This window comes from Anguilla anguilla, chromosome 13, assembly GCF_013347855.1.
Source record: "Anguilla anguilla isolate fAngAng1 chromosome 13, fAngAng1.pri, whole genome shotgun sequence".
NCBI classification, from domain to species: Eukaryota; Metazoa; Chordata; class Actinopteri; order Anguilliformes; family Anguillidae; genus Anguilla; species Anguilla anguilla.
Window position 1 is genome coordinate 26,948,639 of NC_049213.1, and position 22,587 is coordinate 26,971,225.

Below are 22,587 nucleotides of genomic sequence, written 5' to 3' on the forward strand. Positions count from 1 at the left end.
AGTAAGTTGGTTTCTTTTTTCAAAGGGTTATATTTTCCTGCCATAATTACATACTATTCCCTCCTACACTTTCACATACAGAACATATGCATAATGCAAAGTCTATGTGAGCATCTGACATCACCCCTGAAACAAAAACTAATGCAATGGCATTTTCCACCAATTTACAGTTTAGTATAATATTGTATGACCTAGTGCATGAAGAAGAAAAAAAACACCTTTAATATGTGGAATTCAATGTTAAAATCACCAAAAAACTGATTTTAAATAGATTTTAAATTTCTCACCCAGAACTGATTTATATATACATGAGTGCATAATGCACTTCATCATGTTCGTTTGAACTGTATATACAAAGAATAACTCAGAAGGGGACAGAGGGGGAAGCCTGCCTCGTGGCCTAGCTGGCTTACGTTTTGTGGTTTTCTCCAAGGGATGTTTGAAATTGGGAAGAGCTGCCTCTGGTTAAAGTGTCTCCCCCAATGAGGAGACTGCCTAGCGGTACGCTTCTCAACCAATCACGCTGACCATCCAGCTCAAACACAAAGGCTGCTGTGTAAGCTTCATTCACTTGTAATAACAGCCTGTTTCAGAACATCTGCTACACTTTTCTGGAGGTCTGTCTTCATCCGCCCCAGAGTACGTACTTAAGATTGAGAGCTGCAAGAGGCCCAAGATCACACTCCTGAGATACGGCTCGCAGATGTGAGCGCTTGACTGAGCCTAGCTCCCAGAGACATGTCGTGGGCTCCCATATGTTTGAAGCATGCTGGGAATTCTGTCTTTTTCTGACTGGGTAAGTAGATTCTGTCAGGTCACACAGAAGACTCTTCCGATAGGTCTGCTATTGTGTTGGGCACCGCTTCATGCTGATTGGCTTTGACCCCTCTGGGGCCCGCGATGAAAGAGGAGTGGCGACCCCCACTGCCCCCAGTTCGCTTCCTACCAAGGGATTTCTCAGCCAAAAGAATGAGATATGACATAGCAGATTCCCGTGGTGATAAATGGCTGTGGAGGGAGTGAGTGTGGGCCACAGGGCAATGTGCAACAGGATCTGCCACATATATTTAAATAAAGATACAATCCCTGCAGTAAAGTTTTAAGCCCTGCAAGGAGCACCCACAAGATGTGAAGTGCTGTGAAGAAAAAGGAGGATAGCAGCAGAGGTAAGGAGGATGGGAGGGAGGGGAGGGGAGGGGAAGGGGAAGAGGAGGAGCATTTGGGTTTGTGTTTAAATTGTACCTCTCCCCAGTGTCCTGTTTCCCACTTGGGGCAGCGCCCCCCTCGGCAGCGCCTCTGCTTGCTGGGACGGGAGAGGCGCTGGCAGTTCTCCTCATCGGTGGACGTTCCGGTCTGGGTCACACACGTTACATTACGGTACTTGAATCCTTTCCCACAGGACGCTGAACACTGCAAGAAAAGAGATTGAGAGACTGTTCTATAAGGGTCATCCTGAACTTCACAAAATCAAGTTGGGAATTGCTCCCATCATTTTGCATGCATTTGTATAGCATAGAAGAATTTATCAATGGATTTGTTACAAAACCAGTAACATTTTGTATAACATTATCAAGAAGCAAGAATGAATTAAGTAAATGATAATACAGGTAAATTAATTTACATGCTTGAGGAAAAACTGGGTAAATTATGAGTACATACGCACAGAACACCTTGCATAAGTGCAAAGCTTCCAACTTTCTACAGAAAAAAATGTGCAAAAACTACCTATAGGGCTACAATGGCTTGTCACAGACCATTTTAGATTACCATTCTAAGGTTCAAATACGATCCAGTGAGGGAACATTAACAGTACATTATTATTGTAACATTAATTGTACCTTAGAGAACAAAAAAACAGTACCACATTTTCTGACAGTGTACTACATATGGGGATAGAACAGGAAATAATAACAATAATGAAACTAGTGATATGAATATGAGGCACTGTGATACCAAACAGACAGAGCTAGCAGAGTCATTGATTTTAAACAAATAATTAGTTTGATGCAAAGTGCTACACCTTTTGATTTGTTCAAACAAATCAGTGCGTGACAGTTTACTGTAACTCAATCCATAATGAGTTTCATGAAACTCAAAAGTAACACACTCAAAGTAAATGAAACATTTGGTTTTGACAATTTGTCAATCACTCATTACATACAGTAATTAACTGGGGCAAATGGTAGTTTACTGTCATTCTGTAACACTGTTATCAACTTTACATTGAAGAGCCACAATGACCATTGTATTTGGATCTATTAAAAACGCAAATCATTCAGTTATTCAATGTCTAACAATTTTCTAAACAATATTTTACACATATATCTACCATTTTGTAGGGATACCTCAATGTACAAACATTAGCATTAATATCCATGGTTTTTCACTTTGTCCAAAAATCAATTAATTTAAATGTCTTGGGCTGAGCCAATTGGGTGGTCCTGGTGAGGGAAGGGGGGTTGGTGGGGGTAGCAGAGAGGCTTGACTTGATGCAAAGATCGAATTAGAAGGTACAGTAATTGAAAGCTTTGTTGTGAACCAAGCGGCTGCAACCCTTTGCTAAAGGTTCACTGAACTTCCAAAAGCCTAACCCTGTCTGACAAGCAGACACAGCCCAACCGCACTTTGATTTGAGATTTGAGGCTTTCAGTTAAGATGGAAGAAACAAAAGCGGGTCGGGATGGGTGATAGATCTGACTTGACAGATCCGGATTGAGCAAGTACGTAACCCGTAACCCTGTATGGTGCCCACAACGAGAACCCCAAAGAATGGCATGTTGAAAATGAACAGATTGTGACCTTTCACCTTTTAGAAGGGAGTCTGTGAGACTGTAAAGATAGTGGACCAATCAGAAACATCTGTTTCCTGACAAGTTGCATCTTTAACGTCAAAATTACAAGTCTTTTTTATAATATGTGCATCAATTGTTACTTTTAGTGCATTTCCATTTAGTAGTTTCAAAATAATGGATTCTAATTGTCAGGTTTTTTTCAGTTCATGGTTATTCCTCAAAAAGAAGTTTCTGTCTGAGACGTTTGGCACATCTGAAATGTTTATATTTTGTACATTTAATAGGATGGTCAAAGTAAATGCCTGAAAATCATTACCCCTACATTACCGCTGTAAGAGGGAAAATAGTCAACTTTGCCTTGTTACACTGTCAAAAATAAATAAAAATGAAAAATAAACTCTGTTTGAATGTTTGAATTGTAACATTTGCTATCGTGCCACCCCCAAACAACATTCAATGTCAACTGAACTGAAGAAATGAATGTGATCTATTACTGTCTCCTGAAATGTTTTGTAAGATAATGAATCAAAGAAACAACTGTTGTTGTTTTTGTAGCGTGCTTGACAGCATTATGGTTAAGTTGAAACACCCTTAAGAAGGGCTTTTGAGTCCAGTCCCATCTCCCAGATGTGGGCCACATGCAGGGGCGAAGTATGAAAGGGCTGTTCAGCTGCTGCCTGTGATTTACACACTAAAGGACACTGCTGTGGGTCTGACCTGAATAATCCTCTCTTTCTCAAAATGCAGCTCGGAGGAGACCGTCCTTTTCGCAAGGGGACTTGACTTGTGAACAAGAGGGGCCTTTTTCATTTTAAGCTCGTTGGCAGCGTTACACAAGTTTCCCAGTCGATTTAGTGTTTCACAGAAAAAACGGACCCAAAAAATAAAGAGATGAAACTCATTGCACCCTTTAGTTTCCTCTGTAAATGTATGACTGTTCAGAATGGTGCATACTGTACAAGTGGAACATACCTCTGGTTTCATTCAGATACATTTTAGAGATGTTTACATCATAATGGCAGTTACAATAAAAAAGTTCAAATATCATGCCATCATACCATCATCATATAGCCACATTTTTCCTTGGAAATTATATCTCAGACAGGAATTCAATACCAGGTTAACCCATTTAAACTCTCTAACTCCTTTAGAACAGACTTGATTAGAAACAGAGAATTCATAGCTGAACATGAGAGCTTGTTCTCAATATCAGTTTTTTCTATAAAATATGAAATGGAAAAAATTATCATCAACAGTTTACATAAAATCTGATAAACTGAAAGAGTATTGCACAACACAAAATGCAATACATTAATATTACCAATGGATGCAATATAAATGAAATGTTGGACACACTCCAAGTAGACGGTAGAGATTAGTATCATAGTAGTTTATTCATCACTAAACTAATCACTATTCTAAAAAACAAAAACAAAAAACCCAAGACAAAAAACATATCTTAACGTCAAATAAACAGCATCTTTGACAGCACCATTCTATTTGTTCGGCAGCATGTCCAAAGTCAGTGTTTTGCCTCTGAGACAAAAGACAGAGGCATCTCAGTCAAGGAGGCCCTCAAACGCAGGAGGTTCCTGGGACCCCAGCCCAAGGGAGGAATTTCGGAGAAGTCCGTCCACGCTGACTAGACGTGTGGAGAAAGTTCTCCTCAGAGATCAAACGCGACCTCTGACCTCTTTTTCTATTCCTCTCTGCCGGTTTGGTTGTCATTCAGGTCATTGTCACTGGTGCAGCAGCAGCACCGGCACGGTCACGTTATCCACTGCTTGGGGCCAAAGCGCAACCATAGAGCCTGTATTTCCAGCCTCCTCAAGATAAAGGGCGCAGTCATGTTTGAACAAGGACAGAGAGGGAATGTCAGAGGAATCCACTCTAAGCACCAATAAGCAGCCATGTTGAACAAAAGTTCACCTTTTCCCAAAAATGGAATCAAGATCTTTTCTGGAAAGAAATAGTTAAGGAGAAAAAAAAAACATAAGATGTGTTCCATACAAAAGTGAATGCTGTGATCACTACCATAAGCCAAATTGAAATGACGTAATATAATGATTATTGTAATGAATGAGTGTAAAATATGCTAATGAAACTCATTGACGCAAAATGTCAATGAGCATCTGACAGAAAATACCACAAAAAAGTAATGTTCTCAGTTAAAGCATATGAAAGTATTTTGGACACAAACACTCTATGCACAGCAGTATCTTATCTGATAAGTGAACATTCAGATTTCATTCATGTAAGGTTATGAATGCACTAAAAATCATAACAACATAGCCAGCACCATAACCAAATATTGTTAAATTTTCATTAAAGATTCTGAATATATGTGACACTGAATAAGGTCGGCTTTTTTAATTTTGAGAGGTTACTAAATAATTAACATAGGCCACAAATAACAGTGAAGATCCTTGAAAACTGGAAGACCACTGTCCAATGTCTCTGGAACTGAAATACTTCACACATTTTTTCACATTTTCAGTTGAGATTGGAAACCATTTTTCATAACACTCAATGATTTTGATATGTTTTCTGGACTTATGTTTGTGGACCTAAAAGCCATCAAATTAATGGCCAGTGTACGTTGAAAGGCCACCACCACGATTTCATGTAAAACGTGGAAACATATGAAGAAGGATATACAAAAGTTTTATGATGTTAATTATATACCCAAATGTATAAGTGCACTAAAGTGGTAGATATTACCTCATCAGTCCACTGTGCAAAGATTTGGTCACATAACATACTTTTGGCCAGAAAACATATCCAAAGAAGCATTCTTTAATGATATTGCTACTTTAATTGTTATCTTTTTGACAGTGAACAATTCATATAAAATTAAATATTACCATTAGTCTCATGCTGAAGTAAAAAATAAATACAAATAATTACATAAATATACAAAAAGTCCATAACACTGATAAACTTCAACTAATACTGCCATTTGGTTTAAGGGTCACACTTCATTTGAAGAGTCAGTAAATGGTCCTCAAACAAGTAATAAACGCATTACTACCTAGTAATTAAAACATTATACACTCCAAAAGCTGGAGTACTAAACAATATTTACCTCTGTAAAATGTCTACAGCTTTATACGTATTAACATAATGCACAGCAAAATAATTAGCAATTTCTTCTTATTCAAACATTCATCACTCATTTGAAGACAAAAGTATTAAAAGACCCTTTAAATACAAGTGTGCCAGTTCTGTCTCTAGATGGATCTGTTAAAAACCAATAATAGCCAAGAGTCCTCTTAGAATTATTCGTCACAACAGAATGTGATTCATCCTAACCAGCCAAGACACTGCCCAATAAAGTGAGGAGGGCTATTTTATTTAATAATGAGGTAGACACAAATGACTGGCCCAAGCACTGATCTTCAGAGAAATTTTCAAAATAATAACAATCTGACTCCTCTGTCACAGGTTTTTTCAGTCAACAAAATACTGCAAAGAGAAATATTCTCTTTAATGCTAAGACAAACAGAATTTTGCCAGAGATAATGAAACTCACTTTGAAATGCTGATTACTGACTGACTGCTAAAATATGAGACATAATTCAGCCTAAATAGAAACATTGCTCATCATCATCATCTATAAGTGTCACTTTTAATGGTCAATAAAAAAACATTATACATATAGAAGACATTAAGAACTACTTCAAAACCCAACTGTATGTCTGATAATAGATGGCATTTAAAAATTGTATGTTTACATACAAAAGAACTGCATGTGTTATAATAAACAACTGCATGACCTATCTGAAAATTATTTAAATGTTAAAATCTCGTCTCCCTTGTTTTTTAAAGAAGCACCATTTAAAAGTTGTAAAACTTCATGGCTATTTGAAAATGGTTTTGTTTTCAAGTGAGGTATGGTAGAGTTTTTTCACATGAACTGATTTTGAAAGTTTGGATCAACAGAAATTATTTACAAATTAATACAGGAATATCTAAGATGATATTAATATATTAATACACAACACCTTTTGAGTAAAGTGCATCCTTTTGTTTCAGGTATGCAAAAACTTATATGAGTTTTTGTGTTATAAAATGAGCATTGACCTGAAAAGTAGCCATACTTAACTCTATATTGTGCAACCTGTAAATGCATTATGGCACCATGGAATTCAGATGAGAAAGCAAAATAAAAATTGTATGATTCTATTTGAAGCAAAAACATGAGACATATGACATATAGATTTCTAACTTTAGATAACTGATTTTTCCGGAACACAGCTAAAATCATGAGGTCAGAAACAGCTCCTAAAGGCATCTACACTGAATTTTGTTGCCAGCAAGAAAGCCTCTCAAGGCTTTGTTTGTTAAAACAGCAATAATACTCTGCCCATAAAATCCTCAACCATTTGCACAAACGCCTATTTAGAAAGGCAAAAAATGGAAACCATTGGTTGGGAGTAAAACTATACAGTTTTTCTTGGTGTTAGCCATGACAATAGAAAATCAGATTCTTGTCAGACACCTCATATACACAGCAGTTACCAAAATGTCCATATATAAACAATGAGTGTGAACTGAGCAGACATGGACATTATGACAGAGTACCCTTGACAGTGACTATGTTGGGAGGTTGATGCTATATACACCAGAAAAGAAATCTCTTCAGTAATAAATTACCTTTTCAAAAATAATATTTTACAAACTCAATTCATTCTGAAACACAACACCAATCCTGAATTAGTGGATTACATAAGAAAGAACAACAGAAAAAAGTGTGCATATGGTAAAAGCTGACAACAAAAAATGCAATTTGTTGTCATGTTTGTAGCTGTTTTGAACTCATGTGTTAAGTGCAACAGAAGTGTGGTTACAGCCTGTCTCGAAGCCATTACTCCATGACAGGCACCAGGGCATAGGAGATACAGTCTAGCATGTAAGTGCAGCGATCATTCCAGCCCTGGTGTGTTTGGTTTTTGTTTTTTGTAGCTGCCGTTTGTGGCAGCTCTGTGTGCGGCGAGAAAGACTGCGAAATACGAATGTTTACGAGCGTACCGAGCTCCAAGGGTCGGTGTTCCAGTGGGGGCTGGACGGACAAGACTGAGTATTGCACTGCTCTCTGTCGGGAGGTTTGTCAAGGATTTCACAGCTCAGGTCGTTAAAGCGTTCCCCGTTGGGTCTCTGACACACGACCAACCGCGTTTTTACCCCCCCTCCACAGGGCTTGGTGCACTAAAATGAGAGGAACACAAAAGAGCCGTGTAAACAAAGGCCGGGGCGACACCTCTCTCCATCTGCCCGCCTCCTCCCTCACCTGTCAGCTGCCCGTCTCCTTCTCCAGAGAAAGACAGCCTAGCTCATCCTGAACCACCCGCCCCCCCAAAAAAACCAAGAGAGAGAGGTGTGATGGTTCTCAAAAGCATCATCAGATCTAAATTAATCCTGAACCACTTGGAGAACACAAAACAGGTGCTAATCTAATAAAGTGATGTCAAAGGAAGCTGGAGGCTTACTGACGAAAACTATCGGCAGATCACCATCCTCACAAAGCACGTACAGGATTATAGGCTTGACAAAATCAATGGTCTGTAATTCACACCAGCTTCCTGCTTTTTTAGGCTGGTTGCGACCTCCGGTAGTGCATTAATTGCCTCTCACCTCTCCCCAGTTCCCGTAGACCCACTGTGGACAGGGCCCGGATTCACAGGAGCGCTGCTCCATGGGCCTGGTCCTCTCTTCACAGTTATTGGCGGTGTAGCCGTTCTCGTCCTGACAGACAACAACACGCCTCTGGAAGCCTCCCGCACACGTGCTCGAGCACTGCCACCAGGGGAAAAGAGTAACAAATGAGCTCGGCACTTACCCACCTGCACACATGACTCAACTTGCACCAAAGTCTATTATGTAGGTTTTAGGCTTGGAGGAAACTGCGATCTTCAATATGCAAACACAAATTGACCTGTTATGACAAACCCTCTGAGATCTGCTCTCGCACAGAGAGCCAGACACTTTAACATGAACTTTATAGTGATGCTGCATGAATTCAGTAGCTGGTTTGCACAATAGCTGAGCTCAATGCAGCATGCCTTTTAAAGAGCAGAATCATGTACCTTCGCATTTCTAATAGTTCTAACAGTAGACTGCAATATCAGTAAAGTCCATGTGGGAAACTTGAGACCGTTTTCTTCTGCCTCACAATGGCAAGCAAAATGTTAAACAGCATATACAGATAACCAACTTTCACATAAGATCAGGAAAGTTCTGTGTTGTTTAAGCTCCTCAAAGTCCTTGAAGAAGCCTGGGCAAGAATGATGCTCAAAGGGTGTGCAGCGTAATTAACATGGGTATTTCCAAAAGGATTTCACAAATGGCAGCGTAAGAGATTAGTTTGACAGGGCAGTCCAGTGGGACGCCCAGGTCAGCATGTATGGGAGTGTACAGAAGAGGATAGGAGAATATTAACACCCTGGGGTAAAGGTGGAATTGCCTGGCAACTGTCTGGGAACACAATGGTATTTTGATCCAGGGATGAACAAATGGGAATACATGCTATTTGTGGAACAACGCAGGTACACGTTATATGGAATGAGGATTCTGCTATGTGTGTGTCTGAGAGAGAGAGAGAGAGAGAGAGAGAGAAAGAGCCAGAGGGAAGGAGAGAAAGAGAGAGAGAGAGATAGAGAGAGAGAGAGAATGCATAATGCCTCATGGGCAATTACAGCTATTCAAAAGCACCAGTGTTGTTTTAAAACGGTTGTAGACCGAACCTATTGATATATTAAAGCTTAAAGTTAAAGCTGTTGCGAGTATTTAGGATGAAGGTAAATTATGAAGGTGTCCGTGGCTTCGATAAAATCAACTTTTTCCCTTAGCCTTGCTTTCAAAAATACAAATGCTTCTCTTGCAAAGTACGATTGGTGAGTCAATCTTGGCAACTGGTGAACTTTTGCGTTTAAACAATCATTTGCAAATAACCATTTGCATTTAATTCTGAGTCAAAATTAAGGACAAATGTTCATTAAACTCAAGCAAATACGGCTCTGTCCAAAAATACTCACCGCTCCCCAAGGCCCGGTCCGCCACAGATGTGACTGCGTGCGGCCATTGCTGCGGGCAGAGGATCCATGTGGCGGGAGCCTTTTCCGTGGGTCCCCATTGGAGGGGAAGCTGCCATGGTCACTGGAGCGTTGGGGGCACTGGGGCATGGCACACTCCTGCTCGCTCGCTGGACGGTCGTCAGGGTCACACTCACTCACGTCCACCACCTGGTCACTGAAGTTCACACACACCACCTGTCGGGTAGCTTTGCCCAGACCACAGGACACCGAGCACTGCAAACACACACACACACACACATAAACAATCAGTTAAAATTAAGGTTCAGCCAAAATGGCTCATTAACTTGTCATGTGGATTTCAACATAAATCCCTTTAGATTACATCATCCCAGGCCCTCAAATGTTTAAAGACCTGCCCAATTAACTTTCTACGAAATATTTTTTAAATCAGCCACTTTTGCACTGTGCAATTATCTGTCTGTAATTTAAGTTTTTAAAGCTAAACATCCAAAAGCTAAAAAAAACAGCAAAAAAGAAAAAAAGAAAAACTAAAAAAACAAAAATATGTGAAAGACTTTGGCTAGATTCACAGGCCCAAATTAAGCTAAGTCCTGGGCTAAACAGATGTTTTCTAAAGGAGAATTGCCATTCAGAATTTAATTTGGCCTTGGACTAGGCTTAATGTGTGTTTGTGAATCTGGCCTTGCATAATTTATCAATTATTACATTTGGCAGAGTGACTCACAAGATTGTTCTTGTGTCCACTACATGAGACAATTAGCATACATATGAACACATTTTCTTCACAGAAAAGGCCAGAACAGGCTACATAAAATGACTTTTGGTTGCAGTTGTACCACTCCTGAAGCCTTGCATTGGAATAAGCATTGAAGCATTTTTCCATAAATTAAAGTTAACAATAATACAAGCTATATAGCATGTAGTACTGGTGCTTCTCACTCTCAAAAAGCTGAAATTGCATTATGGAGAAAGAAGCAAGCAATATCATGTCATGAAGTAAAAGCAAAAAATAAAATAAAATAAATAAATAATAAAAAAGCAAAAATAAGAAAAAGCACATTCCATGCATACACACACAACAGCTCCAAATGAATGATTGTGAGAGAAAGGTCATTCTAAATGCTTCATAAAATTTTATGTTTAATTTTAATCAAACTCTTGAGTAAAAAAGTGAATGCGATTCTAAGGCCTTGAAATGAATGGCTTCCTGCACTTCCTGAGTTTGCAGAGTAACTTTGACATAAATAAGCAGGGAACCTCCCACAGCCCATGTGCATGCACTCGACAGCCTTGGTCGGGGAGCTTTGGTTGTGTTCTAATTCTGATGAGAAACATCTGTAAACAAAGCTTGGCCCCTCAAAAACTCTCAGCCATTTGCCTCCATTCTTCCCTCAGAGATTTATAACAGCAGAGCGATATGTAAAAGCAGTTTGAGAAGCACCATTTAAACAAACAATGAAATGAATTGACTAAATGAAAATTAATTCCATCAAATTCAAATATATTTCTATATATAAGTTAGTGTCAGACAGATTTGCACAAGGAAGAGTCACAGAACAAAACATTTTGGTTTTTTTGTTGCTAAATTAATCATTTAAAATGTCAACCAATGCTCTACATATCACCGTCTTGGACAACATTCCTTGTTTTCACGGACGTAAACACTTTCTGACACAATGTAGAATATAGTACTCGTTCCATAAGTGTGCCTTAGTAAAGATCTTAAAAAGTGATACACTGCTTTTTTATTTCTTCAAATTCTCAGATGAACTTAATTCATAATTCATTCCCTCTAATTGGCTGCTGTTGCGATTCCGGATGCATAATTCACGTGTAATATCTAAAAACATGGAACACTGTGAGCATGCTGTGTGCTTGCTAGACTGACAATTCTTCCTGTTCCAGAGGAGGTTACAGAGAGTGCGCTCAGAGCCTCTTACCAGCGTCCACTCCAGGACCTTCCACTGGCCGCAGGACACAACCGTGCACACCTCCCGCGCAGGCGGTTTGGGGAGGTGGGCACAGGCCGACTCTTCGGCCACGCCCCCCTGGCTGTCCCGGCAGCTCACGTAGCGCATCCTCATCCCTTTGCCACACGTTGCACTGCACTGTGGGATAAGAGTCCAGAGTCAAATCTGAGCTCTTTACAGAGAAGATACACCTCCCACCCCACCAGATTTACAGAAGAAAATCTATAACAGAACCACAGTCACATATGACCTGACATCCCCATAGGAACTGACAGGTAGAGTCTAATATAACTTGAGAGGTCAACTCTTTATTGCCTTTATTGACAAATATAACCACTCTCACGCTTGTAGGTGAACCAGAAAAATGAATCGCTCGCAGCAGCAGGTTTGTAAAACAGGCCTTTCTTTACCTGCGTCCAGGATCCAAAGCGCCACTGGGTCACGTGACCAGAGTAAATCTGCGATTTTGTGTCCGGACTGACGGGCTGGGCGATGGCACACTGCGCGGGTTCACAATCCTAAAGAGAGCAGACCAGTGTCAATTACAATCCCCACAGTGGGAACAACCCATTATAAGGATGCTCCCATGCAGTAGTTCCCCTCCAATGCTTGACTCGCTATTGCCAGTCCCAGCCACAGACTCAGGTCAGAGGAAAGTGTCGTAGGGAGAGGAGGGGTTAAACTGTGCTTCGGGCTGGGCTGGGCTGGGCACAGCAGTTCTCCACCTCATACTTTCAGGGGAAGTGAGGAAAGAATGCACTGGCTGTGGGAGATGCTGTCTGCTCCTTCACACCGGTGATAAAAAAGCATCATAAAACGCATGGGTACAAAGAGCGCCAGGCCCCATTCCGACAGATGTTTTAGCAGCTTCACTGCATTTTTTTTTTTTTTTTTTGGATTGGACTGGGTTTTTTTTATTTATTTTTTTTGGCTAGGTTCAGGTGGGACTGCTCTGAAACATAAGCTCCACTCTGGCAGTCCTGAGTGACCGGCTGACAGGGGAATCATTTACTGGGCAACTTTGTACCCAGCTTCATGGATGGCTGGCAGGGATCACATGGAGGTGAAGTGACTTGCTAAGGGTCAGCAGGCTTACGGCTGTGCTAGGATTGAAGAGCGGGGCCTCCCCTGTACCCATTTCTCAACCATGTAATGCTCCACTCTGAAGGCCCTTGTTACTGTGGCACTGGACTGTCAGGAAAAAAGGCAATCTGCCTCTTCCCACTGTCGTTTAGGTCATATGAATGTGAATACACTAAAATCACAGTGAGAAGTAGCATGTGATAGTAGCAAATGGCAGTAGCAAATATCACACACAATCAAAATCAATGTTTAATTACAGATCACCTGATTTACAGGTAGCCATAAAGATAAGATGCATGCATATAATAACTCATTTCATTCCCATGCGTAGTGGCTGAATCTATCCACGGTGTTACTGTGCGCTCTGTTCTGCTGCTTTAGTTATTCTGGCTATCTGCACTACTGTTTGCCATAATTGCCCTGGAAGTAACTTTGACATCTGCTAAAAGAGTCAATGCTAATGCAAATATGGCTTGTCTCGGTAAGCAAGTATATCACACAATTACCACACAGAACTTGCCGTCATATAAAATGGACAGAGCACAGGATAAATAAGCATGTACAATAAGAACCAGGCAGACAGCAGCAGAAGCAAAAAAAGTGTTGACATAAGTAGTGTCCACAGCTATGACTATGCCCTTCACCTCACGGCTAGAATAAGCTCTGCAATACAGGGAAAACTGGCTCCCCTTGTGGTGAGTTTGTGCACCCCCTGCTGAGTGCAACCTTCGGCTTGGTGGGGGACAGTCTGCTGGAGAGAGACAATGTCAGCAATGTGCCACAGTCTGGCGGCAGGTCTGAAACCCCTTTGGCTGTCCCAGTCCAGACAACAAGGGTTTATAGACTCCAGGTGGCCAAGGTGTACGCTGGGTGACTCCCTGACTGCCCTACAGACTGCCAGTGACTGAAGCCACGTTTCAGACTTGGGAGAACATGTCTTTCTTTAACGGTACATCACTGACCCTACCTAATAAACTCTGGAGCACCTATTACTAATACTGATGGTTTTCTGGAAATGCCAGGGATCACCCCTATGTTTTTTTCCCAAATTTTTTCTCACTCTCATTTCTAATTCCTAACCACAGTCTGTCGTTTAGGGTCAGGATTGGCATGCCTGTCCTCCAGAATACATAAAGCCAGCTGACTGGATCTTTTCATGTTGCAAGCTAAGCCACTGTATCTACAGTGCTGGAGGACTAGACAGTGGATGAATCAGACACAGGCAGATCAAGATCACAGGCACTTGATTGGCCAGGGAAATCACGAATGAATACAAATGGAATATCCTGCTGACTGAAATCCTCCCTCCACAGTGCTATGGCCAATAATGTCTCACCCAGCAAGAAAAAAATTGCTTCTTTAACAGTATGATATTCGCATGACAACATGATCTCACAGAAACAAGGAATTATTGCTTCTCATTAATCATACTTGAATTTCAGGATAGAGTGGGTCTGAGATAATAATCACACTGCATCAGTTCAGTGTTTTGCATTTATCTGTGTTAGAGGACAAGGACCAAACGTCAATCGAGTGAACTGCTGCCCTCTCACTCACACCAAAAATGAAAATTAGTACATTCTGGGTGGTCCACTTACATTTGTTTGTGTGTGAGAAAAGTTGGCTACACTGTACATCCTACAGAAAAAAAATCATGAAGATCTTGAAATATAGCTGTGCCATATAAATAAAACCCTCAGCATTCCAACCCCAGCTTTATGCTCATGCACATAAACACACACACACACACAGCAGAGACCACCACAACACCACACACACACGCACACACACACACTCATAGCAGAAATGTTGAGTCAACCATTTCCACACTCCCCCACATCGCTGCATGCTTGCATGCTTTCCATCACCCGAGATATCATTAATCTTTTCAAAGACCTGGAAAACTACTCCTTGCCTTTTTTCGCCCTGAGAGAAAGTGATAAGGCTGAGCAGTGAAGCAGCAAGCGGAGCGAAATGCTGAGGAGGGGGCCCTACCTGAGTGTCGGTGGGTCTTGTAGCTGCGTTACAGTCTGTGTCGTCCATGACCGTTCCGTACGATCCAACCACACATTTCACCGCCCTCATCTGATATCCTGGACCGCAAGTGGTCGTGCACTGCAATTAAGAGTGACACTTTCAACCCGGCGTGTCAGAGCACCCACGGCACAGCTTCACAAAATGACCGGTTCAGCTCTGCAAAGCCGGTACCCCCAATGAGATCCAAGCCACAGCTAAATGATCATTGCCCAAAAGCAGCTATGCAAAAGTAATTCGGCAAGTTTCCACTGCTTTTCTTTTCTGCTACGTAAGTAAGTACATAAAGCTTTCTTCTACTTCAACGGCTTGAGTGAAATGAGGTCAAACTCGTATGGCAGAGCTTCAGCTGAAATTGCACACGGTTCATTAAATGCCTTCAAATATACATTTAACATGATTGCCTATTCCACGGTATGGGAATGCATAATCTCTGTCACACTTATGTACTTACTGCGCGTTTGCACACATGCACGCTGCATTGCAGATAGTGTTTTATTTTGTACTGATCTCAGTGTTTGCATTTTTGGCTGTAGCTATTTTCACAATGTGGCCTTTTATGAAAAGAAAAAAAAACCTGTTTCTGCATACATACACAGAAAGGAAATACACACACACATGCACACACATATTACACACACACACACACACACACATATATATATCACACACTTGCACACAATACTACTTGTGTGGTGCACTTTTTTAGTTTTAAAATGAAACCATAAATTGAACTGTAAAAAATGTTCCCAAGTCACACAGGCCTGCTCACACACAACCCACATCACACATACTTAGTAATGAACAGCAAAATAGTCAAAGAACTCAATGGTCTTTGTCTTTTGGACCAACAGGTTTCACAATTACATGAGCATGTAACTCTTGGGACAGACAAATGAGAGATTTTATCCATCTTACTGAGAAAAGGTATTTGTGCAATTACAGTGGGTAGTAGGGTTGTATCTCGGAACCAGGGATCACTGATTCCCGGGATCATTTTGTCTCGACTATTGAGAAAAATAACACGAGAACAGGGGATTTTTATATTCCTGGAAATGAGGATATGCAAAACATAGTTAACAAATGAACATCCACAATATATTTTAGAAGATGCATGTGAAATTCCCTCTCATACAGACTTCATTTAAACAGCCAAGCATTAGTTTTCCTGCACATAGATTTGGGGATCAAATAGGCCAGTTTCCACCTCACAACAAAGATTTTGACATGACAAGTGACAGAATACACTTTTCATAGAGGCAACACAGTTAGCATGCAGCCTGAAAATATTTGCCGTCTGGTAGGCCTATTGTTTTTTTGAGGAAATAAAAAAACAAGTCAGAAAATTTAAATGATCTCAAGCTGTTGTAGATATGCTTATTGCGCAAGTATTTAACCACAATAAAGCTTCTTAAAGATGCTTCCGGTTTGCATGGAAATCTCGGGATTCCTGAGAGAGCTTGCAAAATTACTGGGAATTGAATGGTCCATATTCTGGAAAAACCATAGCGGGTAGGCTATAGGAATTTTATGGACACAATGTTGCGTCGTTCTGATGTAGCCTGGGATATGTCCACCCCAGGACGTGCCTGGTGGAAGGACTGTGGCAGGGAAACAGCAGGCATGGGCACTAACCTGTCCCCAGGGTCCGACCTGCCACGAGGCGCACTCCTGCTGCTGACAGGCTTGGACCGACTCCAGCTTGGGCGACTCGCAGAACCTGTCATCCAGGCGATCCTCCCCAAACTGACACCATGTCTGCCGATGCTTGTACCCTTTGCCACAAGTCACCAGGCACTGAAAAAAATACAAATGATACTTTGTGATGCAAGTACAGCAAGCTGTGAAAACTCGGAGCATGGGAAAAGTCCGACAGAATTTGTGTGCCCATGTGGTGCAGCTCCACATGGAACCTTATCAGAAATATCCGAGGAATGCAAGGCATAAGGCATCCACACCATCCAGACAGAAAGTTCAAAAAGCTGTAATCAACCCAGATTATCTCTACATTACACTGTATTATAACAAGTTAAACTCCCAAACAGTACACTTTTGGGGACCACAGTTTTATATTCTGGACACACAAAATAACCAATTCATGCAGTTTATGTGCTGCAGCAGTCCTGCAGAAGGGAAAGTAACCCAGCATCAGCTGTTTTTATTTTAGTTTTTTGAGTTGCTGCTGCTAATGCTACTGCCAGTGACACCACTTCTGCAAGTAGCTAGCCAACTAGTCTACCCAAACCACAATGGGATGGCATGCTTGGGTGTGCTTTAGTTTATTGACAGCCGGGTCGGACCTTGTCAGGAACCTGGAATGTGACGATAGACTATTGTGACCGTTTTTGGTAGGTGGAAGTTGAGGCACATGACGCCCAAGGTTTGCATAGACTAATATATTATTGGTGATGCTTTGTCTGAGCCTTTGGTTTTCACACTGAAAAGGAGTAAGCCAGTAAGTGTATGTTATGTAGGAGTCCAGGCACCAACCACCGCACGGTTTCTCAGTTGTGTAGCATCATTTAACTTTGAATGTCAGGCTACTTTGTAAGTTATATCAGTGGATTTGTTAGTGCTAACAATGCTTATTCTTATCTCCCAACGTGGATAATGTCGACGGTACCATCCGTTTATGTTCAAATCAACCGTTGGATGTGACTTAGGCAGTTTATAAAGCCTGTCTTTCAATTACTACCCCCTACACCTTGCAAATGTCTGAAGTTGATCAGATTATTTGCTTATGCTGCAGCGAGCGATTTGAGCGCTCCGTCTCTTCTGACAGGGTTTCCCCTGTCATTTCCCTATATCAAAGCAATTCTACCATGGCTATTTTGTCATGGGGCTGTATTCGCTGTGCAAAGTTATTTAGCGCTAACTCAGTGTGATATTGTCTGCCCACTGTGTTTTCATTACCCATAGAATGCGTTTCTTTAAACTGGGGAGGGTGGTAATGAGGTGGGGGTGGGGGGGGGCTTCACGTAGGCAGGAATAATATTACAGTCCAATGCCATGTGCATATCAAAGAATGACTGTTGGCTACGCAAAAAAAGAATAACTCTTCACTTCACTTGGGATTTGTGGAAACACGGCCACAAAGATAATAGGTTTTGAGACAGGCCAGTAGGCTGGTTTCAATTTTTCGGAGGTGGGGGAAAAAGGAACAACATTTTTTATCTTGTTCTAACCAGTTCAAGAATGCTATGTTGCAGGAGGAACAAAAGAACAGAACAGTTTAAATTCAAATTTTGCTCGGAACAAGCCCTGGCCCCTGACGACTGCAGAAAATGTAGAAAAGCCCTATGATGTCACTCACATCGGACCAGTCCCCACTCTTCCACAGAGGGCACTGAAAGTCGTTGCAGGGCTGGACGATCAGTTTGTTGCGCTGGCTGCACTGGGCGTCGTCCTGTTCCGAGTCTGCCGATTTGCCGCACACTGCCCCCCGGCGTCGCATGCCCCCTCCGCAGCTCTTTGAGCACTGTTAAAAAAATACAAATAAACGTCAGGCCATGAGCCGTGCGCTCGCCACACAAACACAGAGGCGCTGGTGTAAACAGCCGCATGTGAAGAGTCAGCACCAACCCGCTCACCTTTGACCATGGAGTATACTCCCAGCCCCCAGGGTTACAGTCTCCATTGCAAGGCTCCTTATCTTCAGGCTTATGCTGGTTGCTACAGTAACGGTCATCCACCTTAAGAGCATGAGAATGTTTGTTAACAAGAGAAGGTACAAGCCCTGGTGACCTACTCCTAGCACCCTGGCGACCTACTCAAAGCACTGTGTGAAAAAATACAATCCTGCATTAGTGCAAAATTTACCTTTTAACAGTTTCCACCTATGCACCTTTGCTTTCTAGACTGAACACAACACAAAGCTATGGACTTTGCTAATCCTTTTTAAAAAAACAAATTCATCTTATCCTCCTGAGTCTCCTTTTTCTGAGCCTGAAAAGTTTTTGACGTTTTTCCAGGGTCAGAGACAGTACATTGTATGTGGTTTGGTAAAGGCATGGTCTATCATTACCATTATCTTCTATGGTTTATACTCAAATTCACCTTCTGGATCTTTCCATCGACCTGGCTGTGCTTGGCGCAGTAAATCTCCAGGTTCCTGTAGCCGGGTCCACACTGCGCTGTGCACTCACTCTTCCGTGCAATATGCCACCTGCCGTGCCCGGACACAGCAAGAATTACACAGCCGATCACACCCTCACATTATGAAGTACAGACACGTGATTAGCAGAATTTCTAAAATACACTAGGAAACATTAAACAAAAAACATCAGAAAAATCACTCAATCTCATCTCCAATAATTAATCTCAATCAAAACACTAATCAAACAGATGAAAGGTGAACTGGTGGTGAATAGCACTGTCACCTCACAGAAAGAAGATACCGAGTTCACATCCCAACTGAGGGACTTTCCATGTGGAGTGTGCATGCTCTCCTCGTGTCTGTGCGGGTTTCCTCCCACAGTCCAAAAGCATGCAGTAGGCTAATGGGAGACCCTATGGCTAAGTTCACATTACAGGCCTTAATGCTCAATTCAGATTTTTTGCTCGGATCCAATCTCTTTGCATCGGCTGTTCACATTCATGTTCGTAAGTGACCCATATCTGACGCAAGTGTGAACAGACCTCTGCCCTGAAAGAACCAACATGCGCTCATTAACAACAAAAAGTTGAGTAATTATGACAGTGATCTGCACCTGCGCAGCGAAGTGTGACTTTAAGAATCCCACAGGAATTCTGACAGTTCTCACAGCAGACGCATGGACACAGATGGGATATACATCTTCACACGGCTCAGAAAACACCAGATCTGTGTAACATGTAGGCAAAAAAATTTGGGCCACTTCAGCCTGTAATCTAAATGTAGCCTAAATTCCCCATAAGTATGAATGTGTCAATGGTGTGTGGGTCCCGTGATGGACTGGCGAGCTGATCAGGGTGTATTCCTGCCTCTCGCCCAATGCATGCTGGGATAGGCTCCAGCCCCCCATGACCGTGACCAATGGTTTAAGAAACTGGATTGGTGGATGGATGGATGAAAGGTCAATGTACCCCAGTTGTCAGGAACAAATTGTCAAGATTAAATAAAACCTGTGGTCCTTTATTGTGGTCACAAATTATCCTTGTGGGGACAGAAGTGGCTTACAGGAGATCAGCATACTTGATCCAGAGGAATGAATTAAGAATGTAGAATGATGGTATGTTACAGACAGCACTGGCAAAAGAGACCCCATCACACAAAGCAGTACACAAGAAGCAGTGAAACAATACTTTGGATGGGCAGGAAGAGAAGAGAAGGCCAATGAGACAGAGCCAGAGGAGCCAGCGCTAACCTGATTTCGCAGTCCATGTTGCAGGGCTCGGTGATGACGGAGGGGCGGGCCGAGCCGTGGCACCTCTGATCAGACACCACCACGCGGTCCGACTCTCGGCTGCACAGGATCTTCCTCTTCCGCTCCCCTGGTCAGACACGTCAAGAAGGATGAGCCCTCACTGGCAATGTTTGCTTGTTGTGGCTATCTCTGGACCATTAACAACTTTGGTTCCATGAGCAAATGGCCAACTGATGAGAAACCTACTGCGTTTCTCAACAGTAATGATGTTACCTCTGGTGAAGGTTCTTATTTGAGACAGAACAATAAAAATTGAATAGCTGGGTTTTATGACCATTTGCATTGCTTTTTATTACTCTAACACCTTCTATCACTTACCTTGGCATAGCCTGCTACACTCCTGCCATGGGCCATAGGCATCCCATAAGAACTGCTGTGGCTTGTCCTCAATAGGAACGTTGTAGCTGTACCTGACATCTGGGTTATACAGGTTACCCACAGAAAGCACCTGGAGAGAACAGAGGACCTGGTTATGGTACTTTATAAAGTAAAGTACAACATTTTATATCCTTTATCCTATTTCACAGATGTTTGTATGGTTTATCAAGGCAAGTAACAAGTAATGAGGTTATTTATGGGATAATATTACAACATCAAGGTCATCATATCAGGGCTGCCCCTAAAGAAAGATTACCTGGACCACAATCTCCTCGTCTATCCTGTCAGTGCAGTTTATCCTCTCAATGATGTGGTCAGAGCCACTGTATTCTAATACAGCTTCCCCAACTTTAATTTCCCTTTTAAACATGCTGACCACAAACTCCCCATTGAGCAGGTACTCCCCCCGGCTGTTGGAAATGGCTGAAAAACAAGAACAAATCGTGTTGTAATAAAAACAATCATAACTATACGTGCTCTTTTCATGTCTGTAGACTGCATACACTGTAAACTCCAACTAAACTGTCCGTAACCATGTCCTTTAATTTCAGTGACTAAAGGAAGATTCATAAACCTGTGTTTTACATGTTTCTCCTCTGTATGTTGCACACACAGATGCTAAGTATAACTATGTAACTATACAGAAAATATATTACATACAAAATTTACAAACTCTTAATTCACTGAGGCCTCCATCGTATTGGTTAAAAGAAAAACTTGAAACGTTCACCTCAGATGTACGTTTGCAACACATCTGTAGTGGTTTGCGATAAAAATGTACCTAATTGGCGTAAAGTAATCCGGCACCCAGCAGCTTCCTGTTCATTGTTAGTCTGCTGCACAAATTCACACTAATGCGATTATGTAGCTAATTTCCTGAGTTAGTTTCCTCGTCATTTCACACATCACAGTAATGCAGCTGCATTGCTCTGCCCCACGCTGTCCGGTGGAAATGGGTGACCTGCCTTTTCCAGGGTCCACTAAAACTACACAGAGGTGGAAACCCTTGGATACCCCTGTGATCAGTGTCATTAACACGTTCGCATGTGAGCTCCAAGCACCATCAAGGTGATCCACAGGCCTCAACTGTGCTTGGTGTGAGGCTCCACCCCTTTGAAACCCCACCCTCCTTCCAGATTTGTCACCAAAAAAAGAATGTCATGGCAGCGTAACCTTTTTGTGTCTCAACAAAATACTCCACCTATCATTTCTCACACCTGGTGGACTATAAAGAGGAGTATTATGTATATATGTTGAGCACACTGTCGAATGGAACAAAAAGACTAAAAGACAATCAAGGACTATAAGAGTCAGTTTGATGTGCTTGATTATGCTTGAACCATAAACCCTTCAGACTAAATTGTAAATACTATTTGAACTACCTGTACCATGAAAACAATTACATTGTGCACTACTGCTGCAAATAACCGTGGCACCAGAGCCACAACATTAAGGTGCTGATAACAAGAAAAGAATGCTTTTATTTTTGTGTTTGAGTCCATTTTTCTTACCGAGGTAGTTATCGTCCTCTGGCTTCCCTGAGTAGCTATGCTGTCGCACGTCAATATTTGTAGCACCACTGGGAATACGCACGACAACGTTATATCCTGAAAACAGAAGCATGAAAATTCCAGTGTAACAATGTTAACCGTGACAAAACATTGAGAGAGCGGTTTGGAAGTCATTCTCTCCGGAAGACATTTCTTTCAAGTGCAGTAGGCTTCACTGACCATAGTGAACAATGTTGAATGTGCCCGCTACGGTCTTGCACGAGGAGTTGTCACCACCACACACTCCGCACTTATCTCTCCTTGCTTTGGAGTTCAGCACGTGGTCACATCCTGCTTGCTGTGAACAGAGGGAAAACGTC

The 22,587-nt window shown here is 41.8% G+C and overlaps 1 protein-coding gene across 1 annotated transcript in view; it reads right to left on the reverse strand.

Moving 5' to 3' along the window:
• adamts9 (ADAM metallopeptidase with thrombospondin type 1 motif, 9) overlaps positions 1-22,587 on the reverse strand; it is a gene marked incomplete at its 5' end in the record, with an annotated part of 48,717 nt that overhangs the window by 20,135 nt on the left and 5,995 nt on the right. Inside the window, 16 exon segments of the mRNA XM_035388596.1 lie at positions 1,243-1,410; positions 7,824-8,000; positions 8,427-8,588; positions 9,827-10,099; positions 11,788-11,955; positions 12,228-12,335; positions 14,896-15,015; positions 16,570-16,731; positions 18,248-18,412; positions 18,525-18,626; positions 18,991-19,099; positions 20,280-20,406; positions 20,658-20,787; positions 20,974-21,140; positions 22,229-22,324; positions 22,448-22,565. Coding sequence (XP_035244487.1) covers positions 1,243-1,410; positions 7,824-8,000; positions 8,427-8,588; positions 9,827-10,099; positions 11,788-11,955; positions 12,228-12,335; positions 14,896-15,015; positions 16,570-16,731; positions 18,248-18,412; positions 18,525-18,626; positions 18,991-19,099; positions 20,280-20,406; positions 20,658-20,787; positions 20,974-21,140; positions 22,229-22,324; positions 22,448-22,565 — 2,352 coding nt within the window.